This window comes from Larimichthys crocea, chromosome I, assembly GCF_000972845.2.
Source record: "Larimichthys crocea isolate SSNF chromosome I, L_crocea_2.0, whole genome shotgun sequence".
NCBI lineage: Eukaryota > Metazoa > Chordata > Actinopteri > Sciaenidae > Larimichthys > Larimichthys crocea.
Window position 1 is genome coordinate 7,361,036 of NC_040011.1, and position 10,255 is coordinate 7,371,290.

At 39.7% G+C, this 10,255-nt stretch overlaps 2 protein-coding genes across 3 annotated transcripts in view; both read left to right on the forward strand.

Annotated features, from left to right (window-relative positions):
- Positions 1 to 6,606, forward strand: part of spegb (striated muscle enriched protein kinase b) — a 38,076-nt gene extending 31,470 nt beyond the window's left edge. For both annotated transcript variants that reach the window (XM_019276640.2, XM_019276641.2), the window contains exons 36-41: positions 133 to 1,018; positions 1,327 to 1,566; positions 1,652 to 1,875; positions 2,571 to 2,646; positions 2,928 to 3,077; positions 3,168 to 6,606. In XM_019276640.2, the coding sequence (XP_019132185.2) occupies positions 133 to 1,018; positions 1,327 to 1,566; positions 1,652 to 1,875; positions 2,571 to 2,646; positions 2,928 to 3,077; positions 3,168 to 3,423 (1,832 nt within the window). In that variant the 3' untranslated portion in view covers positions 3,424 to 6,606. The remainder of the gene's footprint in view (positions 1 to 132; positions 1,019 to 1,326; positions 1,567 to 1,651; positions 1,876 to 2,570; positions 2,647 to 2,927; positions 3,078 to 3,167) is intronic.
- Positions 6,607 to 7,895: 1,289 nt separating this feature from the next.
- On the forward strand, positions 7,896 to 9,848 carry spegnb (SPEG neighbor). The gene is made up of 5 exons (XM_010739598.2): positions 7,896 to 7,926; positions 8,149 to 8,255; positions 8,695 to 9,002; positions 9,379 to 9,520; positions 9,627 to 9,848. The coding sequence occupies exons 2-5, from the start codon at positions 8,149 to 8,151 to the stop codon at positions 9,763 to 9,765; spliced, it is 696 nt and encodes a 231-aa protein (XP_010737900.1). The 5' UTR covers positions 7,896 to 7,926; the 3' UTR covers positions 9,766 to 9,848.
- The last annotated feature ends 407 nt before the right edge of the window (positions 9,849 to 10,255 follow it).

The window sequence follows — 10,255 nt, forward strand, 5'->3', positions numbered from 1 at the left end:
ACTGATGTACAGTATGTCTTTAAAAATATACAGATACATGCAAAAGTTTTTGTTAGTATTGCAAGTATTGTCCTTTTCTTAAACCAAATCAAGTCTTTGAGGTGTCTCCTACCTCTCCCTGTCCTTTATTAGAACCAGCTAAAACCAGTGCTCCTGTGGTGGTCAAGACTGTCCCTGCAATTAGTCCTCCTCCTCCTGCTCCTGCTCCTGCTCCTGTTCCTGCTCCTGCTCCTGTTCCTGCTCCTGCTCCTGTTCTTCCTCCTGCTCCTGCTCCTGCTCCTGCCCCTGTTGTGATGATGTCATCCATGAAAGTGACTCCCATTAAACCAGCTCCCAGTAAACATACTGCTCCTGCTCCTGCTCCAACTCCCGTCCCTCCTTCAACTTCAGCTCCTGCGCCATCGGTGACTAAATCTGCTTCTCCAGTAACCATCAAACCCACTGTGCCGGTTGATGCTACTCGTCCTGCTGTTACTTCGCCCGTCAAAACAACCCCCTCCGAACCAGCTCCTGTTCCAACTACAACAGTCGCCCAAGCCACGCCAGCGAAAGCCAAAACCACCCTTAGCATCAGTATGAGCAAACCCCAAACCAAATTGGCGCCTCCCCCTGCTGTTCCACCCAAACCTCAGAGTCCTCTAAACGTAGTCCCCTCCATAACCAACAAACCACCTTCACCTGTATCACCACCTGCACCCGTCATCGGGAAACCTATATCATCTGTTCCATTGTACATCCCGACAACCACTCGTGTCACTCCGCCTTCTCAATCTAGTTCCACTCCGACAACCACCACCCCTTCAGTCACTTCTGTCACTCTCACATCCCCCGTGGCAGTGGTGCAGAGCTTAACACCTGTGCAGGGAGGGGACAACCGGAGTACCCCATCTGGACGGATCACACCGTCAGGACGGGTCACACCTTCGGGGCGCAGGACGCCATTGGGAAAGCCTGGAGAGGGATCTCTGCGCCAGGGCGTTCCACAGAAGCCTTACACTTTCATGGATGAGAAAGCGAGGTAATGACTACTGACTTAAAGAACAGAAAGAACCTATTTAAATTTTTGGCTTTGCATCATTACTCTTATCTGCATTGTTGTCAGCAGAAAAAGTTTTAAAAATTTGCTACTGATGAACAGGATTTTGCAGTTTAAGAGGTAGATATTCCTACCAGGAAACTCCAAATGAGTGCTAATGTACACAGTGTGTAAATCAGCAACTGTTTGCCTTCAGCTTTTAGTTTACAGCGTCTTCCACTCTGCTCTTTATGGACATACAGTATAATTTTTTCAAGAAGAACCACTGATTTATTCTTTATCACACGCAGGGGTCGGTTCGGTGTGATCCGTGAGTGCCGGGAAAACGCCACAGGAAACCTCTTCATGGCTAAGATTGTTCCATATGAGGCAGACAGCAAGCAGGAGGTGCTGCAAGAATACGACATCCTCAAGTCACTTCATCATGACAGGATCATGGCTCTGCATGAAGCTTATGTCACACCGCGCTACCTGGTACTTATCTCAGAGTACTGCAGTGGGAAGGAGCTGCTCTTCAGCCTCATAGACAGGTGAGGGGCTGAACTTGATTGACTGATTGGTTTCACATTTATGATGGACTGAAAATATTCCTCTAACACGTTTGGTTTGCTTTAGGTTCCGTTATTCAGAGGATGACGTGGTGACCTACATTGTACAGATCCTCCAGGGTCTGGACTACCTCCATACCCGACGCATCCTTCACATGGACATCAAACCAGAGAACGTCATCGTCACGTACATGAATGTCATCAAGATCATTGACTTTGGCAGTGCTCAGACTTACAACCCACTCTTCCTCAAGCAGTTCAGCCCTCCTATTGGAACACTGGACTACATGTGTAAGAGGAGAATGTGAAATTAAAGCTGGTCTGATCATTATTTTTATATTAACAATTGATCAGATGACTGCATGTAAAGTGAAACGTGTCACTTCAAGTGACAAACATATAAGAATTATTACAGACTCCACCCTGTTTAGCCTTTTAGCATCTTTCAGATGATTGTTTTGGTTTTATAGTTTTGATTTAGTCTTACTGTTCTCATCAGCACCATTTCTCGACACAGCAAGCACACAGAAAATCTCTTGTAAACTGACTGTAAGCTACCTACCCTGTTTTTTTTTATTAACTCCATGGTTTCTTTCATTTCTGCAGAAAGAAATGAGTCCTTCCATCCATGTCGTCATATTTTTTCCAAAGTCACAACCTCAGAGATTTCCACATAGAAATTCCCTGACGTTCGTCATCATAATGGCTTTCCTTGCCAGCATTAAAAGTGATTGAACCACTTCCTGATATCATTTAAGAGACAGTCAGGGACATTGCGTAGATGATTTATGTAACAGATATGGAAACACAGGAGAAACTAAATAACTAAAACGGCATTCACACATTTCTAAGAGCCAAACATCCCATCATGTTGTTACATATACAGAATCACAGGCAATAAGTTGTAAACCGTAGTTTGTGTGATACAAAGACAATTGGTAAATGCAATTTAAGTTCTGTGCATTTTTCCTTTCTCCTCCTTGCAGCTCCAGAGATGTTGAAAGGGGATGTTGTGGGCCCTCCAGCTGACATCTGGAGTGTGGGCGTACTGACTTTCATCATGTGAGTACTGCTTTCACAGCTTCCATCCAGCAAGGCCTCTATAAATAGAAATGCAATAATGTTCTTTATGTGAAATGAGACTTATGATTGAAAACGTATCTGCTGCATTTGCATTTCAGATTCCAGGTCTTTTCCATTTACTGTAATTTTACATGATGTGGATGTATTGCTGTAATATTGATTTCATTCACAACAAACCTAATTAACTTTTAATTAGATTGGATTTTCTTGTGCATTGTTGGTATGTTTTACATGTTTTTGAATGTCTTCTGATTTTCCAGGTTGAGCGGCAGGTCGCCATTCAGTGAAAATGATCCTCAGGAGACTGAAGCCAGGATCCAGGCGGCAAAGTTTGACCTCTCTAAACTCTACCAGAATGTGTCCCAAAGTGCCTCTCTGTTTCTTAAAAAGATCCTCTGTAGCTACCCTTGGTAAGCAGAAACTACTTACTACACCACACCCATGTATGTTGCCCATTCTGTCTTTAAATATTTGGATCCTCACTGTCTGGTCTTCAACAGGGCCCGTCCCTCCGTTAAGGACTGCTTCAATAACTCCTGGCTTCAAGATGCCTACCTGATGCGCCTTTGTAGGCAGACTCTCACCTTTACAACTACCCGTCTCAAGGAATTCTTGGCCGACCAGCAGCGCAGGCGAGAGGTGGTGGCCACCAAGCACAAAGTTCTCCTGCGGTCCTACCAGAGCTCTCCACAAACCCCCACCAGCCCCGCCACGCCAAATGTGCCAACTACACCCACCACACCTGTCACCCAGTGAAAACAGGCTTCCAAACACCAGTTGGCGGGACTTTAAGACAAGACTTTGGGCCGTGAGGTTGGGTTGTCCCTTCAGGTTTGAGTTGTTGAACTTGGTCGGAAAGAAAAAAAAAAAGAACCTCAAAGAAACCAGCAGTGGCTGTGATCTACAGAGACGTCACTTCTTTTTGTTTTCTGGTTCTGAAAGAGGATCTTAAAGAACACCGAAGGGAACTCTTAGTTACGAGAGCCTGACTGCATTTTTTCTATGGTGGACTTGTTCATACAAGGCAGGATGTTGTCTTCAAGTTAGTACCTCAAGGTTTGTAACTTTGCATACGTTTTTGGATAAATTACTTCCTTTCGTACTGTTAATTCTACGGTTATTAGAGAGGACAAGAAATAATACATTTTAGTAACCCACCATGAAAGGCCTAAAATTACTATATTAGAATTTCGATGAAAAGAAACATTGTTTCATTTATTCACAAGATTCCAAAACAATGATAAAACAATTGCAACACCTCTACTTCTTCAGTCTATAGTCTCATATTCACGTTTCCTGATCAGAAGTTCATTCTGTGATGTCTAACTTGAGTAAGGCCAGTCTAGAATGACAAATATTCTCCATAAACGCAATCCAGAACAGATTAAAGCAGTGTTATTTGTGCTACAGTACCTGAGTTTTTGTACTTCTGTAGCATCTCAGTGATTGTCAAGATTGTAGCAGTTCCAGTTTTTTTGTTTTGAGATTTAAAAAAAAAAAAAAGTTTTTGAGTTCAGAGGATACGCCGGAGGATTTTCAACAAGGGCTAGAAGAAAAGGACTCTCATAATCAGCACAAATTTCTTCCCTAACGTTACGAAATAGAATAGTAACGATTTACTCATTCTCAGAAGCAGAATTTATTACTTTTTAAGTTATTAGATTTCTGCTTCAAGTGGCTCCTGCACAGTCGCTGTGTTGGCCATAGTTTCTTCACCACAAATAAGCTAACAAGCACCACATTGGCTTCCAGGTAAACTTAACTCTTCCACTCAGCCCAATGTAAAGGATCCAGTTTGATTAGCCATGCAGAGATATTCACAGTTTACTAAAAGAAGGTTTACAAGTTTGATAGGTGAGGTCTTTATCAAATGTAAGATTATTCAGAGGGTTAGTGGTAAACCAAATGGCTTTTGAAAACCCACTGGTGATACTGGGGTGCGTCCAAGTGCCCTTAACCAGTTAGCATTTGTCAGCATGAAAATAGCCTCTATGATTCATCGAGAAAGGATGTTTATTGAGACATTGTTGAGTGTATTAGTTCTTAATTTAGCTGTAATTTTCACTTGCTAACGGTTTTAACGGCTAAAAGGTTTTGCTTTATTTGGTTTTTATAAATTACAGTTTTTAAATAGCAGAACTTTTTATAAAATAAGGTTATTTAAAATTCTTATAATTAGCATTAATATTTCACTTAAATGATTTTTTCCTTTAGAATTAAGTGTCATACACCTTTTTGGTTTTCATCCCCATACAAGCTTAGAAGATAATTTAGGCAGTGATGAAAGCACTGATGTTAATATCTGAGACAATCCATGCAGCTCTAGAAAATATTAAATCAATTAGTAAATAAGAGATACTTCCTCTTATTCCATGTTCAGTAAAATGAGATATATTTAGATATGTACTGCTTAATCAATAAATAAAATAACATTAGCTGTTGTTCATCAGAGGATACAGGCCTCCTAAATGCGAAGATTTTCAAGCCATTACAAAATGAGTAAATTACAAATTTAATATATTTTTTTCAGTCTAGTTTTAGTCCCATAAAACACACATTTCACACACACACATACACACATACATTTGTCCTTTTAGGTAAAATATGAAATAAATTGAAGACTTACAGTCGGGTGCGTACTGACATTTGTCCCTTTTTTTAGGTTGAAAGTAGACTACAACTCGATGTATTGGTGTTTAATAGTTACCTATGTGCTCAGTTTACTGAATGAATGAAATGTTTCAAAATATATTGTTAATAATAAGTCTCAGATAAGTCTCACCTCAGAGAAAACACCTAAAATCCTCATTTGCCCAAGAACAGTTCATCAGTACGTTTGCTTTGACATTACACTGATCATAAATCAACACTGATCATCTGCTCCTCATTATTTCACGGTAAATAAATGGCTACATTTTGTTGTTTCTTTCTTTGCCTTGAGAAGGCAAACTCAGTATTAAGACCAGCATGTGAAACATTTGCACAAATGTCAGAGTTTTGGTCATTTTGCTGTCACGTGTATTGATATCAAGTACGGAATCACAATCAGACGCTGATGAGCCTTTTACAACGTGCATCATACATTCAGAAACATGAGCTGTTTTAATCTGTGTATTGACTGACAGAGATTGTTGGTAATTCTATGAGATTACTTTACTAGTTCTATATATTATAATGCTATTGCTAGATAAATACTGCCCCCTTTCTGCAGCTCTTTGTGTCATTTTCCTATGCAGAGTACGAGTTAATCACAAAGGGAGTCATTTTAAACCTTAAAGAAAACATGCAAGATCAGCATGAGAATGCAACGTTGCATTAACGTCTGTGCAATATATTCTGTTCTCTAATCATATAAAATGAAATACAAACAGGGTTTTGAAAAAGATGTTGAACGCTCCACATTTTGTATTAAAATCCTACGCCGTACTTTGTGGAATGTGTTGCAGTGCCTCGTGATGGATATTAGACCCGCAGAGAAAATTTTGTTTAAATGGATGACAAGCTCTTTATTTTGATTATATGAATGTGACTGCTTTGTGTGTGTTTCGCAATTTGTTTATTTATTGAGTGACTGTGTTTGTCATAGCTTTTAGCAATTACTGAATCTGGCATGGAAAAGGCATGACAGCTGTTAAGGCTATGAAAAATAAAGGAAATATGACAAATGTATGAATATAATGTAGCAATTTGTTTCTACCGTGGATGAAAAGTAAGTGAGTAAAGTGGTAGCAGAGTTACATATAGAACTGTTATGACTTTATTTGACTCTTTATTTTAATGATTATGTTTTATAATTTAATAACTTTACTTGTTGGTGCTAGTAGCTGCAAAAACATTTGTAAGGTGTACAACCCTGTTTCCAAAAAAGTTGATGAGCTGTGTAAAATGTGATAACTGAACATTGAAACCCCATATTTAATTAAAAGTAGCACAAAGACATCTATCAAATGTTGAAACTAAAAAATGTTCTTATGATATATTGAATTTGATGCCAGCAACACATTTCAAAAAGTTGGGACAAGTTGGCAACAAAAGACTAGAAAAGTAGTTTAATGCTAAAAAGCTGGTGGAGCATCTCAGAATTAATGAGGTTAATTGGTAACAGGTTAGTAACATGATGTGATGTGTATAAAGAAGAGCATCTCAGAGAGTCTTTGTGAAGTAAAGATGAAGTGGGATTCACCATCTTCATCTGTGAAAGACTGTACTGGCAAATAGTGCTACAATTTAAGAATAATGTTTCTCAGTGTGAAATTGCCGAGGATCTGAGGGTTTCATCGTCTACAGTTCATAATTACAAAATAAATAATAATAAATACATAATTAAATGATTCAGAGAATCAGAAAAAATCTCTGAACGCAAGGGGAAAGGCTGAAAACTGATATCAAATGTCAGGTCCTCAGACGGTACTGCATCAAAAACAGACATTATTCTGCCACTGCATGAGCTGATCAAAAGTAAAAGTATAAAAGTATAAAAACTGAGTTCATCGCTGCGTCTACAAATGCAAGCTGAAACCAGATCGAGAAACACTGCCACCTTCTGTGGGCCTGAGCTCACTTAAGATGGACTAAGTCAAACAAAAGCGTCCTGTAGTCTGATTATGAATTGTGAAGTCTCCTCAGTTCTCCAAGAAGAGGTGATGAACAGAGTGGTAAACGTCACACTGACCCAGATTATTTGAAACATGTTGCTGGCATCGGATTCAAAATAGGAATAATAAACAATAAAATTTCTCAGTTTAAACTTTTGATAAATTGTCTTTGTGCTATGTTCATGTTTTGCACATAATCACATTTTACTCAGTGTGTCAACTTTTCTGGAAACGTGGTTGTAACAATATTTCACAGTTGGGGTTGGGTTGAATGTTCTCAGTTCTGTGTCAGGCCACTCCCCTCCACACATGACCCCGACGACCAACAATTATGTGTGTTTTCACCAGGGACGACTCACATTTCAATCACAAACAAAACTATTAACTGCTCCCGGGGTTCTCAGGAGTATTTGATATGAAGGCTTTATAAGGATGGGAAAGTATCTCTAACATTTGTTGCACATCTTCAATCAGACTTGTCATGCTGAGTATTTCCTAATATCCAAAAAAGGTAGAGGAACGTCTGGGTAATGAGTTGTTCGCCTTAATCCTTGAGGAGCTAAAAGGCTCCTCCTGACTTCTAGATATAAACCATGAAGTGTTTTGCATTTGCTGACTCTGGAGTGCATCTGAAGTAGAGTGTAGCTTCGACGGGATCTCCAAGGTAAGATATGAGACATTATGTTATAAATTAAAGAAATTGCTGCTAAGATAATGTGTATTTATTTGTTAAATTAATAACAGCTGGATTCCACTTAGCTGCTTAACTTTCAGAGTCCTGGTATTGTGCATATTGGATCAGAGTCAACCTACTGGGTCTTTTCCCTAAAAAAAGTCTATTGGATATGAAATATGTTTTTAGCTGATGCTGTTCTGACCACCACAGATGTCCAAGGCGAAGGCTGCACCCCCTCCTGGGTGCACTCTGAACATCAACGATCCTCAGGTCCAGGAGGCTGCCATCCGAATTCAAGCCTCATATCGTGGCCACAGGTACCAAAATATACAAATGTCAATTGGCATCATTGACATTCAAGTGTCTTTTGAGCAGGGTTCATGAAATCATGCAAGGCTTCAGTATGTTTGTTAGACAATAGAGCATCTGAAACCCCCTTAACTCAGCATTTATCCGATGTTGGAAGAGAGGGGCCAAAGATAGATCATTTTTGTACCTTTACAAAAACAACAAGTACATCCACTGCAGGGTGTGATTAGCCACATAACCACATCTGTTGTGTGAGTACAACACAATGAATTCTTCTGAAAGGAGACTTATGAATGTCTGTGAATGTCTGTGTTATCCGAGTTTGAACTAACATGTCACTTTTGACCTTTATAGTTTGTCTGAACTAATTCATTTGAAGCAAACGGAACCTGTTTTTGTCTACAATGCTTGTGTAGTAAATTTCACGTTACCAAATTTCCCATATAGGTCACGTAAAGAGCTGCGGGAGAAAGGCCCTCCCAAGATCCTGCAGGAGCTCAAAGATGTGGTTCTTGTTGAGGGCAGCGCTGCAAAGCTCGAGTGCAGAGTTAGTGCGTTCCCAGACCCTTTCATCGTCTGGTACAAGGATGGCAAAGAGCTAAAAGATGGCCCCAAGTACCGCTATGTTTTTGAAGACCCAGACTTTGTGGCGCTCGTGGTTCGAGATGGGGTTCTGGCTGATCTGGGAAAATACAGTGTTACCATTAAAAATCCTTTTGGACAAACATCAGGATCTGCCTGTATTCTAGTGGAAGGTGTGTACAGATTGTCAGTGCTAACTCATATTTCTTATTTCTATACTTTACTGTGAGGTGTGAAGTTTTGTTGAATGATTGGAGGAATCAGCATTAAATCATCATTCAGCTCTGAACAGAGCCAGGCTAGCTGTATATATATGTATATAGAAGTATAAAACTGTTGCTGAAATTGGTATTTTTGCAGCTGTACATATGCATTTGTTATGATTATATATATATTTTTTTTTATGATCAAATACTAGCAAGTCAACAACTTTGCTTTTCACAACGAGTGAAAAACTCCTAGAACTTAATCTGTAATGTGATATTCAGTCATTCCTGTGATCTTTAACAAATAATGTGGCTGACTGAGTACTTCTGTATGCTTTCACAGTCCCTGCTAAAGTCTCTAAAGGTCCAGACAACCTCAAAGCCAAGAGAGGAACAACAGTGATGCTTAAGGCTGAGATAAGTGGGGAGCCTCCTCCAGATGTTGCCTGGCTGAAAGACGGAGATGACATTGAAGAAGATGACAGGTAGGCTCTCTGACTCAGGGGGAATGCTGTATTAATTTCTATTGAGTTCCTAATTCAAACATATATTACAAACAGTGTTAATGAAGCTGCAACAATTGTCTTTCAGGGTATTCTTCGACATTGGAGACACTAACACGATCTTGACCATCAAGAATGCAAAGTTGTCTGATGCTGGCAAGTATGAGGTGTTTGTGGAGAACAATCTGGGCACAGACCAGTCCTTTGCTCGTGTCGACATCCTCTGATGTAATGTCTCTACTGCAACGCTAATGTGATGATCCTTTGTTCTTATAAAGTGCAATCCGACTGACAATGTACTGTAATAATGCTGCCTTCCAAATTGTACATAACTTCAATTATGCTCATAATAAAAAGTTGACTTTTTTTGCTGGCAGCTTCTTTTTTATTGAGTGTTGTATTTATCCATGATATGTTTTGTGACGAGTACTTCGAAGTGCAACATTAGTTTATGAAAGAAATTGTATACTATATCTACTTATACATGGAGACAGATCCTTAGTCTTAGCCTTCGAGGATCTGATCAGCAAACTACGTGACCGGCAGACTAAACTGCACTCCCATTTGGTTGGGCCAGATCCTGCAGTCCTGAATAATAATTCATCCATTGATCTCAGTGGAGAATGGTTCAGTCCACCCAGTACAAAGTCTTCATTTGGGTCATCTTGAGCATCAGTGGTCAAAAGTGAAAAAAAAAAACAGTCACTCCCTCTTTGT

Excerpts from the sequence above, each read along its gene's own strand:
- spegnb (XM_010739598.2), top strand. The coding sequence starts at position 8,149 with ATGTCCAAGGCGAAGGCTGCACCCCCTCCTGGGTGCACTCTGAACATC. Across the intron at positions 9,003-9,378 it reads TGCCTGTATTCTAGTGGAAG|TCCCTGCTAAAGTCTCTAAA; the intron begins GTGTGTACAGAT and ends ATGCTTTCACAG. Across the intron at positions 9,521-9,626 it reads GACATTGAAGAAGATGACAG|GGTATTCTTCGACATTGGAG; the intron begins GTAGGCTCTCTG and ends ATTGTCTTTCAG.